The following is a 13,905-nucleotide window of genomic DNA, read 5'->3' on the forward strand; positions in this document are numbered from 1 at the left end:
AGGCAGGGCACAGCTCATCCAGCCCCAGGAGAGCAGCCTGTTGCCACAGCAGCCTCTGGCAGCTGGCTCCCAGAGAGGCCAGGTGACAAGGTGGTCCCTGCTTTGGCCAGGTGACCCTGGACACTCCCAGAGCAGTGGCTCCTGAGTACCTTGCCCTGCACAGAGCCAGTGGGCTTCTGCTGGTTATTCCTCACTCGCCTTGGGCGAGTGTCAGATGGTTCAAAGATTAATTACCATTTAACTGGCTGCATTTCCATCTCTGCAGAAGGCTGCAGTGGAAAAGACAGGAGTTCTGGGATCATTTACCCTGGTATTACACAGCAGATTACCCTGTACTTACGAGGTCACCAGTTACTGTGTAATTAGACTTCCAATGCAGGGAAGTCTGTGATAGGCTTCCCCACCACTCTTCTTCCTGGTGCCAGAGAAGCAGAGGGATGGCAGCAAAGTGCAGGCTGAAGCCTCATTAGGTGCATTTAAAGCTGTTAAATAGTTTAAAATTCAAGCTGGGGGAGGTGCAATGAGAGGGTAGCAAGGCCACCTGTACCTGTCAGAGAAAGGGAGCGATAAAACCCCAGAGCAGTTTGTCTAGGAGATGCAGGAAAGCCAAAACAGAAAGAAAAGCTGTGAGGGAGATCTGTGTGCCAGGCAGCTGAAAGGCAAAAGGCTCTTCACATGTCACCAGGGACAGCTTTGCCAGTGGTGAAAGACTCTGCTGAGTCGCTGACCATGCTGTGGGATGGTGTCCATGGAGCCATGGGGGATGCTGCAGTGCATCAGGACAATGTCTCTTGCTCCAGATTGCTCTCCCCCATTTCTCACGTGCACCCAAATCCAACACCTACTCACAGAGCATTTGGAAGAATGACAAATGCCTTTGATTATCAAGCACAAATTCCAGTGGCAGCTCATTGCATCTCTTGAGTGGCTAATAAAGCAGCAAGCCCATTCTGATCAATATACAGCAAGTAGTGCTGTAGAGTGAGATTGTGCCTGCCCCAGGCCACGTTGCATTTTGTCTTTTTTAACCATGTCCTCTTCAAGCCAAGCACAGTCTCTTTTCAGTGGCAGCTCCCTAGAATTTCTGGCTTTCAGTGAGCCAGTGAAACAAATGCTGTTCTGAAGCCCCTCCATGTAAAGAACCCAAGTTAAAGAGCAAAGTGTCTCTACAGCAATCATTAGTTTAAATACTCTTTTATTACATAGTCACATGTTTCCAATTCATCCCCACAAAGAGCATCCACACAGCCAACAGCTTCTGAAGAGGTGAAGCAGAAATAAAGACAGTGTGAAGCCATTGATTACTGAGGATAGAAAGGGCTGAATGTAAATAATTTGTCTGAAGGATGACCAGAGTGGGGAGATGTGCTACCTGATTGCAAATATTTACAAATTGTGAGCTTGAAGGTTAGAAAATGTTGAGAGAAGTGTATAGAAGTTAGTACAGGGATAATGTGAGGATGAGTGGGGAAAATCAGTGTGGCAAGCAGGAAATTTCCATCGTGTAGACAAGATTTGTTTGTGATTTCCTGAGGGAGGCTGTGGGTTGTTCACTTGGTTACATATGGATTGGCACCCATCAATACCTTAGCAAATCCTTTAGGGCCTGCTCTCACAAAGGAAAGGGAGAAGAATGAAATTTAATGGGTTTTTTTCAGCTCTACTCTCCCCCTGTAAAACCTTTTCCTAGGCAGGTGTGTGTCATTGCAGGGGCACGGTGCACACAGACCCCTAATGCTCCTGGACTGGAGGGGATTATCCAGAGTGAAAACAGCCAGGGCTTTAAACCCAGCATCTGTAGTCACGTTTATCCTTGAAGCAAATGCTCCAGCAGTGACATAATTGAGGGCTGTCCTGTCTGCTCAGCATATGTCTGCAGGGGTCATTCATCCTTTCTGACACTGCAGAACATTAGCGGTTTCTTAGACTCACTTTCTCCTTCCGTCCTTCCGCTTGTGGCTAACCCTAATGGAGAGCTGGTGGCTGGAGACTCTTCTAGGAAAACTGGCCTGTTTGGAGAGCTCACTGTCTTGGAGCAGTCCTATATTAGGGCAAAACCAGGCAGATGTGTCCTACTGGGTGCTGGGTTTGTGCAGCAGCCCCAGCGGGGCTGGTTGGGGTGGAGGGTCTGGCTGGCTGCAGGAAGGGGAGCAGAAGGCAACTGGTGATATCTGTGATGGCCACTTAGTGCTTGAGGGCTTTAATGGCATCTGGGAAACAGGTTCCTGCATTTGTGGGTTTGCCTATTTATTTATGCTCCTGGCTAAATAAAGTAGGGAGGAAGAATTTTAACACAGTGGTTGGAATGCATGGGCCTGCAGCAGCTCTGTCCTACTCAAGGGCATCCAGACAACTTGATAGAGAATGGAGGGAACTTCCATGCACAGAAAGTCTTAGCTGGAAAAATAGAGAAAATAGAGAAGAGAATGCAAAGCTTTATTCCTTCAAATTTTTAAAGTTTAGCTTGTTTTCCAGCAGAACCCTGCAGCCCAACCCCAGCCTCACTATTTGCACATCACATTTTATTTATTCCCCTTCTTGGTGCCGCTGCTGCTCCCCCATGACAGCAGTGCTGAGGTGCTGTCACTGTCCTCTCCTGTGCCTGTCCCTTTTGGGCTGCTGCCATCACCTGCAGCCTCTCCCCTGCTTGCCACACCAGCTTTGGGCAGGGATGCTTGAGGCAGGCACAGAAAGGAGATGTCCATGCCAGCTTCCCCTAGTTTAGGTCTCAGGAAGTTTAGCCAGGAGCATCCCTGTCCCCAGTGTGTCTCTACAGTGCTCTGACTGATGGAGGGTGGGGGTGCAGGTTGGGGTTTGGCCTGCTGTGAAATGCAGGATTTCATTCAGCAGTGCCAGAGCTGGCACAGCTTTCCCACTGGCGCTGATGGGTTTAATCACATCATTAGTAGGTGTGACACTGCAGCCTCCGATGATGAGCTCTTTATTCTAACACAGCTTTCAGCGTGTTTATCTGAGATGCCATCTGTGCCTGCACTGCCTTCATTAGGAGAGAAAGCCTCTCTGTATCTTCTGACATTGGTCTGTATTTCTGTGATGTTTCCCTGCTGAGAAACCACTGTTCAACTAGAGGGTGAGAACCCACACCTGAAGGAAAGCAATAATACCCAAAATGCCTAAACAGGCCAAATAGACCATTAGGAAGTGCATTGTTTGGAGTAATCCTCAACTGGTACACAAAACTGGCTACAAGAAATGAACCAGCTGTTTTATTCCTGAAAGATTTTCATCTTGGTAAAGCAGTTATGCTCCATGCTTAATCTAAAGTGCTGTAAGTTTTCAGGCAAGCAAAGAACAGTTTTTAATTTTTAAAATACTTTCTATTTTTGTACCTCCATACCATGCTTGTACATAGACGTTTTTGGGTCGCTTGTCCAGGTTTTAGATACAAAGTCATTAAGATTTGTGGGTGCAGATCTAGCTTTCACCCTTAAAAACTCCATGGTATATATTGTATATATTATTAACTGTATATTATATTTGCAGCTATATATTTTTGCAGCTGTCCATTGATCAACAAAGTGGCAGCATGGTGTGCTCATGGTGTTCTACTGCTCTTGACAAGATTCACAAAATGCAAACCAGGCAGGAGCTGCCACATCACAGTCTAGCTACACATAAAAAAAGGGAATGCTTCCATAGAGAGGTGGCATGCCCTGGCTTGTATCAGTTTTCTGTCTGCATGCTGCCAGGCCGATGCTCAGCGAATCTGACATTAACAAGAAATAGATTTCCAAACAATCTCGCCTAATGAATTTTGAATATTATCATGATTAATGCTAAGGCAGTTGAACTGATTATCCAGTATCCAGAAGTAATGGAGCCTTATCTACATCTTGTGTAGTCCTCAGTCAGGAATGGCTTTGGCTGCAGACAAAGATGAGTGTTGTTGGTTACCCAGAGGGGAGGCCTGGCAGGACAGAGATGAAAGGGAGATGATGAGATACCTATCTGAAAGCATTTCAGCATGGAGTGATCACACATGCAGGTTCTTTATTGCTGCTATTTCCTAAGCTACATTTCTCAGGCCATTTTCAGACTTGGCTTTTATACCACCAGGTTAAGATTTATTGGGCAAATATTTTTCCTCCTTCCCATAGCCAGAAGCTGGGTTGATTTTCATTCTCTGCATTGCCAAAAGAACAGAATCCTGATGGATGTCTTTCTTGCATCATGATGGTTTAACTTGACTTCTATCCTACTAGCTTTTGAGCTACTAAACACCTTTTGTAGCATTACCAGGGAAATGATAATGCAGATCATTCATGGCCAGCTTCTGTTGGCACAAGTAATCTTTGCAGACTCCAGATCCCCCTTAAAGCAGGAACCAGCAGAGAGCTGCATTGTCTCATGGGTTTGGACATCTCTCTGAGCAGGCCTGTCCTAAGAAATTGTGTTCTGATGGAAGGGTCTCCAGCCTTGTGGAGACAGCTGGTAAATCTGTGAGGTGCCTGACAAACTATATCTGGAGGCTATAGTTTGAACAGATTTGGTGGCATTCCCAGCCTCTGCTGTTATCTGGGCAGTGACCATGAGAAAGGTAGCTTTTGGCTGGCTGTGATGTGTGCCCATCATGTTGTGTCTGTGATGCAGAGGACTTCAGAGGCCACCACTGGCACACACAAGTCCACAGCTGCCCCGTGCCCACCCACAGCTGAGCAGGGAACACCAGAGTCTCTTGGGGAGCTGACCAGAGAGTCCTCCACCAGCACCAGCATTTTGCTCTCTGAGTTCCCAATGTGGGGCTGTCTTCTGGACCACCAGAAGCTCTCAGTAGGTGGCCCAGGGAATCAGTTTGGTCATCTCCCCTCCACCTGGCAGCAATCTTTAGGAGAAGGGTTTAGGACCTGCTAGGAGCTGGTGGTGCCCTTGCTGATCTTTTTACTACAGGTTTTACAAACTACAGCTCCTCTGCTCCCACAGCCCCCCAGCTGAATAAGGCATGGGTGGCGTTTCTCACAGTTCATATCCTGGTGCTGGAGATCATGGCTTCTGGAGCTTTTACTCAGATGAACATGGGACTGGCCATTCCTCTGCAGGCTGATTGTGCAGCTGTTTCCAAGCAGTGAGTGCAGCTGCTTTGAGTGTTGGGAAGAAAAGGTGAAGAGTGAGTTGTAGTAAGGTGCACACCAAGCAGATTGTTGGCAAACATAATTAAAAATATATGTGCGATTTCTCCTCTGTTTCCCTTGTCTTAACCATCTTCTGCATTACCTCTGGCATTTGTAGACAGTAGATAATGTGGCTGAAAGGACTCTTGGGCACAGGCAGTTCTTAGAGCAGCAGTGATTTATCTCAGACCATTTGGAGGTAGAAGAATTTACCTCTAGCTACAGCCACCCCTCCATGTCTGCCCTCCCTCATTTGCATAAGTAATTGGCAGCTTGTTAATGGCTCATTAGGAATGCTGAAAACCGTGGGATTAAAACACACTCAGTGGAGCAGAGATGAGGGGTAGGGGGGGGAAAGGTTGCTGTCCCTGCTTGCAAATTACACTGCCTGATTCAACGTGATTCAGAATTACAGGTCATAAAGCAACTAGATTGTTAAATGAAGTAAGGAAAAACAATGTCAATGGCAGGTTTTATTTTTAGACTCATGTTTAAACACAGTATGTGCATCTAGGGGGAACAAACAGTCCCTTGCCAAACAGTCCTACTGACAGCAGGAAGCTCTCACCCCTTTCTCGGTTTCACATTAACCCTGCCTGGTCAGTGTTTCCTGCTCCTGAACCAGTCCATCTGGCTCCTTACATCACCTCGTGGCAGGGACATTTGGCTCCTTTTCCCATGTTCTCTCTGGGTAAATCCAACCTTCTCACCTCTAGCAGCAGGCAACCAACATGTTACTTTCCTTGGGCATGACTGGGACACCCAGCACAGCTCCGCGCAAGTAGGAGAAACAGCTCCAGGTTGCTTTGTGCATTCTGTACATCTCAAAAATCCCTAGCAAACTGCTGTGAGATGTCTTTGGTTGCTGGCATGCAGGGAGGCAGGCAGGCAGCCTTTTGCTGTGGCACTGCCAGAGCCTGCAATGCAGGAGCTGGTTGGTGTAGCCAGTGAGAATTGTCAGAGGATCACATCTGCTGTTCCTGGAGAGTGGAGCATCCTGAGGACACAGCCAAGTCAGTTGAAAAGTTTGATGGAAGCTGTTTGCTGGCTGTTTAATCTCCCTTTCAGCTCTGACTATGACAGCAGTGACTGCAGAGACCCAAGGGGTGAAGGCAAGGACAGGGCTATGATGGCTTTTGAATCACTTTGAGCAGGCTCAGCCCATGGGCTGGCGCATGAACAAGAACAACCCCACCGCAATCACATACACAGTCAAAACCTCCTTCCTAATCAGCCTAGTCCCTATAACAATCTACCTTAACTCAGGGACAGAAAGCCTCACCTCCCTATGAGAATGAAAATTCATCATAAACTTCAAAATCCCCGTCAGCCTAAAAATAGACTTTTACTCCCTCACCTTCTTCCCCATTGCACTATTCGTATCATGGTCCATCCTACAATTCGCAACATGGTACATAGCCTCAGACCCCTACATCCCTTTCAGCTCTGACTATGACAGCAGTGACTGCAGAGACTCAAGGGGTGAAGGCAAGGACAGGGCTATGATGGCTTTTGAGTCACTTTGAGGAGGCTCAGCCCATGGGCTGGTGCAGCCATAATACACCATGCCTTTCCATCAGGGGAACACCCTGGGGATTTTTGGAGGCCAGGGTAATTCTGGCAATGGTGCAGCCTCAGATACAGCTAGGACCCTTCTTCCTGGATAAGCTGAAAGGAAATTACAGATAAAGCACTTGGGAATCACATCCAGTCATAATTTGCAGTTAAATTCAGCAACCTCTGATCTAAACTTGGGTACTTAAGAGCCTACTAAGGCGACAGTTGAAACCATGAAGTGGGGACAGCTAAGGTTCAGCAAAGCTCAGCTCTGCCTGGCATGTCAGAGTTAATCCCTCTGCTTTGCAAAAGGTGCCCAGGAATCTGTCAGGGCTCACAGAGGCAAAATACTGGCACATCTGAAAAATTTCTCAGTGCAGCTGGATCCAGGCTGAAGGCAAGGAAGGAGTGTGTATTCTCCTGGATCCCCAGCCAGCAGCATGTGCTGCTCTTTGCATCACCCTGAGAAGTCACCTCCTTGTGCCCCAATCTGAACTGACAAACATTGACTCACAAAGGCACAATCTACAGCAGTTTTGTTTGTTGTTCTCCAAGAGCTCAACTTAGCCAAACAGAGCAGCTTTTCCTCCTTCTTGCTTTCATTGCTTTCTTCTTTTTTTTCACCCTTACATCCTCTCAGATGACCCTGAGAGCCACCTGTGGCTCTTATTCATACAAGGCTGTCCAGAGCTGCTGAATCAACAGCACATCCTGCCTACAGCAGGAATCAGCATGTCCTGATGGAGACTTACAGCTGGCTGCTGGGGAAGGCTCAGAGCTGCATCACCCAGCTCCTAGAGCTGAGCTCTGAGGGACATAAGATTTGGTGTGGTCCAGGCTGAGATGGCATCCAGGCCTGCAGGGAAAGAAGATCCCAGGCCACCCCTACCTACAGCAGCAGGAACAGAGATGGCAATCAGAGATTGTGTGTCTTATCACTAGGCTGAGTGGAATTTCCTGGAGAGGAATGGTGCCAAGGTCTCCACTCCTGCTGTGTGATTCTGTACAAACTCAAATGTCTCCTCTTCCTGCACAAAAATGGGGAGTTCAAATAATGCTGCACAATGCAAAGACATCTACAGTGGTTCTTGGGATCTTCCCAAGGCAGGAGCAGAGCCTCCATCAAGTGCAGGAAGCAGGAGGAAAGGTATCAAATGACCTTGGAAAGCAAATGTCAAATGACCAAGGAAAACAAAGCACTGGGGGTTTTTGTTGTTGTTTGTTTCTTTCTTTCTTTGGTTGGTTGGTTTGGTTTTTATTTCAACATTTCAAAGGAAACTGCACGAAAACAAAAATAAGACACAGGCTAAGAGCATGCTGGAGACAAGTCCCATTCTGAGCTGAGATCCATGGAGGTGCCTTCCAGCTGTGGGTGTAGAAAAGATGGCTCAAATAGTTCCCCTTTGAATGCAGCTTTGGACTACAGCCCTGATATGTGAGCTGGGAAGGGGGAAAACAGTGCTTCCTACCAAAAGCTGCCTTTAATGTGCTAGCATCTGTATTCCCACCAGACCTAAATTTGCACGAGGGTTTTTCAGCCCTACTCTGGTTTTGATTTCCAGGTTATCTCTGCTGGTGGCCCAAACTGCGGATTTATTGCACAGTCTTTGCTGAATACTGCTGCTCCACTACCTGCTGCTGTACTGTCAGACTCACTGGGGGATATCATGTCATCTTTTCCTTTCCTAATCAGCTGGATGTCATTCAGGAAGCTGGGACAAGGAGAACTTTTCCCCCAGACATCAGCTTTCCTTGGTAGCAGACAAACCTCAAGCCTTATAATACTACATGTACATAGCACTTATATAGCTTTACATCCTCAAAGTGCTGTACTAGCATTAAGTAATTATCTCTCTCCCTAATGGCCATTAATGCTGGCCTTTCATGAACCTCCCCCAGCTCCCTGAGGTTCATATCTAATCCAGCAATAAGCTGCTCAGAGGGAGGGGCTGGATATCTTGCAAGTCCAAGGGTTTGGATGTGTAATGAGGCTTCAGAGCAGGGGCCAGGTGCCCTGGAGCACCAGAAACACAGAGCTGTGGACCTGTGGGCCACAGGTCATGCCCCTGGGAGCATCCACTGGAAAGGGATGGAATCAAGGAGGTGATACTGTGATATTGAAATGGAGAGGAAGAAAACTTTGGCTGCTCAGAGGATGTGCACTGATTGCTCTTTTTATTACCAGGATAGCATTGTGAAGAGAAAGAGCAGAGCAGTGGGAATAACGTGTCAGTGTGGGCATGGGGAGTTGATCTAGGGAGAGAAAGTTAGCTAAAAATGTCAAACAAAGCTAGACAGCCATGACAATGGGATAAAGAGGCCAGTCTGCAGATCTGTGAAGCATTAAAATAACAAGGCAAAAGGGCAAGCTTGGCAGCATCATAGGATTTAAAGAGAGGAGCAGAAGAGGATTTACTTGTCTTATTTGCTTGCAAGCAGAGCCCTCTTCCAAGCTGTGGAGTGTCTCCAGGGGAGATGTTGTAATGCCACTGTTTCAGGACATTTTACCCTTGGGGAAGGTGAGGCTCCCTGTTAGCAGGGCTCTCCCAGCCCTAGCTCCCAAATGGAGAAGATGGTGTGGGAAGAGGAAAGGCTGTTTTAGAGAAGTCCCAGAGGTAGCATGCTCTTAACAAACACCAGTCCTGCATGGTCACTTATTTCTGAAGCCTGCTAGACCCAGCTCTGAGCAAGCAGAGGCTGAAATAAACTTTCACCTTCTCCCTAAAGGCATGGTAATGATTCTTGCCAAAGCCAAGGCTTTGCCTTGTAAGCTGGCTTTGCAAAAGAAGAAAACAGCACCCATTTTTCCAGCCTGATTTAATAGCATCATTTTGGTTTTATGCTCCTGGCAATGGCTGGTCCTGTAAAACAAGTGTGTAGCTGTGGGAATCACGTGCCAGTCTACAGTGGCAGAACACAGCTCACAATTGCTACACGTTGTGCAAAGGATTTCTGTCACCCTGGACACACTCTGCTTCCTGTGGCATCACTGGCACAATCCCTCTGTGCTCAGCTCTAAATCATTTTGCTACATCATCAAATAACAGGGTATGGCTGACTGCAGGCCAGGAGGACTTGGTGTTCATTTACTGCACAGCTTCAGAGCAGGGCCTTCCTCTGCCCTTCCTGCTTCTGTTTTCTCATCTGTGAAATGGGAATTTTAATCCTAATCAGTTTGCAAGGGAAGCAGCAAGGGATAGTCAAAGGCAATCCTTTAAAGTGTAATAGCCAGCCTTATGTGCTGGGTTAGACATTGGAGTGGGTTTATGGTAGAGTTTAATTGATGCCTGTTCTACTTATGGCTGGTAAGTGCAAGGCTTAATCTTTGCTCTCAAAATTGTGGCACCCTGTTTGAGGTGCAAAGGATGCCTCTGCAAGGAGCACCTCATCTCTGAGCATAGCTGGGCCGGGTTTTGGGATCCACAAATTTCTGGGCATTGCTTGTTTGAATTTTCTTCCCCAAATTAATTTGATTATTAATTATTACCAGATTAATTTGCAGTAGAAGCTGTGTCTCACATGGCTGGGAGGAATGCTTTGGCTGTTCCTGAACTTCAACCTATGAGCTAAGCCAAGGTTGTGTTGTCACATCCTTGGGACAGCTCTTGGCTGTGTATGTCATTTTGCTGGCAGGTCTTCACCAGGGTGTGTCTAGAGGTGACCAAAGCCCTTGACTTTATTTTATCTTTATTTTAATGCTTAGAGATGGCACTACTGACTTCTCTGCTGTGTTTCCAGGGCCAGATCCTTGAGTGGGGTAAATCAGGGCCTCCCTTTTGATCAGTGCTGCTGTGATACTGTCTGTATAAGCTGAGGGCCTGGTTCACACATTCTGAGCTGCTCTGAGACCTCTTCAAAAGGGAGTTAACTGTGCTCAGTGTGTTGTACTGCCTGTAATCACAAATGATCCTGCAAGATTCAGGATATTGCAAACGTAGAGAGCTTTTCAGCAAGTAATCATTTTGAGATTGCTGGAAAACTGAAGAGTTACTGCTACTTAAAGGAGAATAAAATAAGCATTAGCACAAAACAGTTTTTGCAACAATCAGGTTTGATGTATGTCCTGTTCTGCTTATAACATTTCCTCAGAGCCCTTTGCAAGAAGGGGAAGCAACCTGTAAAAGCTGGGAATGTAGGAAAGAACTAAATTTGCAGCCAGGGTTTTGAAGGAACAAACAAAAGCATATTTCCATTTTCATTACAGCAGAACATTCTTGGGAGTTCAGAGCAGCAAGCTGAGAACACACCAGCCAAGCCACCTCAAAACAGGAGGTGCAGAGCTGTAATGAGCTTTTTATCCTCAAGCATCTGCACTTGGGAAAGAAAGACTTTTAAAAATCCTCTTTTTTCGAGGGAGGGTCTGTTTCACAGTAAGGCAAAGGGCTGGTCTGCAGCCCTCTGAGTACAACTCTGCAAGCCTGAGTCTAAATTCTGCCAAGAGAAATCTGAACCGCTCCATGCAGAAAGCCAGCGGAGCATCCTACCCCTTTCACACCCTGTTCCAACACACCTCCCTCTTGCTTCCAAGCACTGCATTGTCCCTGCACTGACCCTTCCCCACACTAGCTCTGCTTTAATCAGTCAAAGAAACCTGTGGAAAAACTGGCAGCTCAAAGGAGAGCTTTTGTCTGTAGAAGAAATGTTTTCATGCGAGCGAGCACAACAATCTCATTACTTGGAATTGGCACGCATATGCTGGAATCCTAGACAGCAGACACTGTCTCCCCTCATCCTCCGTAGGACCAGAAAGATTTCTGCCTGTTTGATTCAGCTGCAGTGCTACAAAGTTATTATCATTGCTTTTTTGGTATCCCTAATGAGACAGGCATCTTCCAAGCAGCTCCACAAAAGCACTTTTCTCATCACTGCTAAAGCCTCGGACACTTTACCCTCAGCGGAAAAAAGTGTGGAGATTTGCAGCCCTGCTGCTTCCAGCACTGGCTGGTCATAGCAATTAGCTGTTTTCCCACAGATGGAGCTTCTTGTGCAGAAAGACAGCACAGAGAAAAACTTGTCCTGCTCAGAGAAACTTGTTTAGGAATCTCTACTGAATCTGAAGGTAAATCCATCCATTTTGGAACTGTTTGCATGCATCCTGCAAGCCTCCTGTGTGCCTGCTGGATTCATGTGCCTTACAGGAGGGCTGACTCTTACCTGAGGAACTGCCTTTCCCTGGCTTGGCATACCCCAGTTTTATACATCCAGTTCCAAACTCTCCAAAGGGGTTGGCTTTCCCTCCACCATTAACTGATGGGCATATCCCTTAAGAGCCTGTTCTTTACCTACAGACCACATTTTGCAGGGGGGCCCTGTAGTGATTTACATATGGAAAGCAGTCTCTGAAAAGGCCTGTAGCACAGTTTTGTGAGCACAAAACCTTTCATGCAGTTAGGTGATGCACAGATGCCTGTGCATGGCTTTTAGAAAATCTTTCTGGAGAGGGACAGCCCTCATGCTGTATCTCTGATTGGTGCCTCAGAGTACTGAGGCCCTGAAATGCTTTGCTGACCACTCGTGCTCTGTGTCCAGGTTCACCAGACTGTGGGGCTGGAGTATGTTCTTGGCATTTGGCATTTGATTGCCTTACCAGCCCACTTTGGGTGGAGAGGATGTAATTCATCTCGGTGCATTTCACTCCCTGTGCATGATGTTAACCAGGTGGGATTGGTGGGTAAACCCATGAGTGGTGGGGGGGGGGGACAGGAGCCAGCCCAGCTTTTTGGAACAGCTCCTTGCTGCTGTAGTTCACAGAAAGGCCCTGATTTTGTGCACATCATGTCACAGCTGACATGACAAGGGGCTCCACAGGGAAGTGCTCACAGCTCCAAGCCTGGCAGAGCTCCAGGAGCATTTGGACAATGCTCTCAGGAACATTTGTGTGACTATTGGGGTGTCCTGCACAGGGCCAGGAGCTTGACTCAATGATCTAATTCTATGAGCCCTTCCTCAGGACTGTCACCACTGAGATTTCCCTGTGCCTTTGTCCTCACCCAGGTTGGAGGACACACCATGCTGCCTATCCGCTGGATGCCTCCAGAGAGCATCATGTACAGGAAATTCACCACAGAGAGTGATGTCTGGAGCTTCGGGGTGATCCTCTGGGAGATTTTCACCTATGGGAAGCAGCCCTGGTTCCAGCTCTCAAACACAGAGGTACAATAGTGCTGAGACACCTCAGCTGAAAACTGTATTTTTTGCTGTCTCTCCTTTCCAGGTGGTTTGCCACGAAATTTGTACGTGGATGGTCCCCTCCTTGGCACTCCCATGGTGAAGCCATAGGAAAAGTGTCATTTTCTCAGTTTAAGAGCTGGGAAAACTGAGACCTGCAGGAATCAAAGAGCTCTGCCAAAGCCATGTGCTGGCTAATCCTCAGCCCCTTGCTGCTAAGCTCCTGACATATCTTTCATATCTTGTAAACTCTTGGGGTGCTGCCAGAACTGGGGATACCCAGATTACTGCTGGGATCTAAGTCATGCCTTGAATTTCCCTGGTTTCTCCTTTCACAGCTAAAGCTCACTGCAGGCTCCAGTTTGTGAGAAACTGTTTTAAGCCTGATGTATCTCATGTGGCACATTTCCTTGGGGTTTTTGCCAATGGGGTATCTATAATATGGTTTGCCCCAGTCCACTGAGGGTGGAACCCATGGAGGTTGTTTGCCTTTGTTATTTCTTTGACTAGTAAAAGTTGCAGCCCACCACGACAGGGCTGCCCTGTAAAAATGTTGAGGGAAGGCTGGCTGGGATTAGCAAGGTGTCACTGCTGAAGTTTGAGGCACATCAGCAGAAATGCATTGGAAGATTTTTTCTTGGAATAGCAGGAGGTATTATAGAAGAGGAAAAAGATGCTTTGACATAGCAGTGTGTGGGAACCTTGAACATTTTTATCCTACTGTGTATCTAATGGATTTCAGAAATTTCACCTTTTGTAATGAAAAATGTGCATTTTCTGCTTTCTGGATACAGATCCCTTAATTAAGTGAGTTGCAGAGATGGCAAATCCAAGGTGTTGCTTTACAGCTCTAATACTTGCCCATTGGTGTGCTCAGTGGGGCCTGACTGTACATCCCAAAGCAGCACACGCAAACATTTTAGAGGCACAAACAACGGAATCGACAGTGACACAAGTTATTTGTCACGCTATTTAATGAGCTGCTCTTGCATTTCCCTGTGAGGGCAAATACAAACACACACAAATGAGCACATTGAGCTTAAACACGGGC

The 13,905-nt window shown here is 47.0% G+C and overlaps 1 protein-coding gene across 3 annotated transcripts in view; it reads left to right on the top strand.

The window, feature by feature from the left end:
* NTRK3 (neurotrophic receptor tyrosine kinase 3) overlaps positions 1–13,905 on the top strand; it is a 216,885-nt gene that overhangs the window by 186,941 nt on the left and 16,039 nt on the right. For all 3 annotated transcript variants that reach the window (XM_030955024.1, XM_030955027.1, XM_030955023.1), the window contains one exon: positions 12,681–12,839. In XM_030955024.1, the coding sequence (XP_030810884.1) occupies positions 12,681–12,839 (159 nt within the window). The remainder of the gene's footprint in view (positions 1–12,680; positions 12,840–13,905) is intronic.

The sequence above is a fragment of the Camarhynchus parvulus genome, chromosome 10 (assembly GCF_901933205.1).
Source record: "Camarhynchus parvulus chromosome 10, STF_HiC, whole genome shotgun sequence".
Taxonomy (NCBI): domain Eukaryota; kingdom Metazoa; phylum Chordata; class Aves; order Passeriformes; family Thraupidae; genus Camarhynchus; species Camarhynchus parvulus.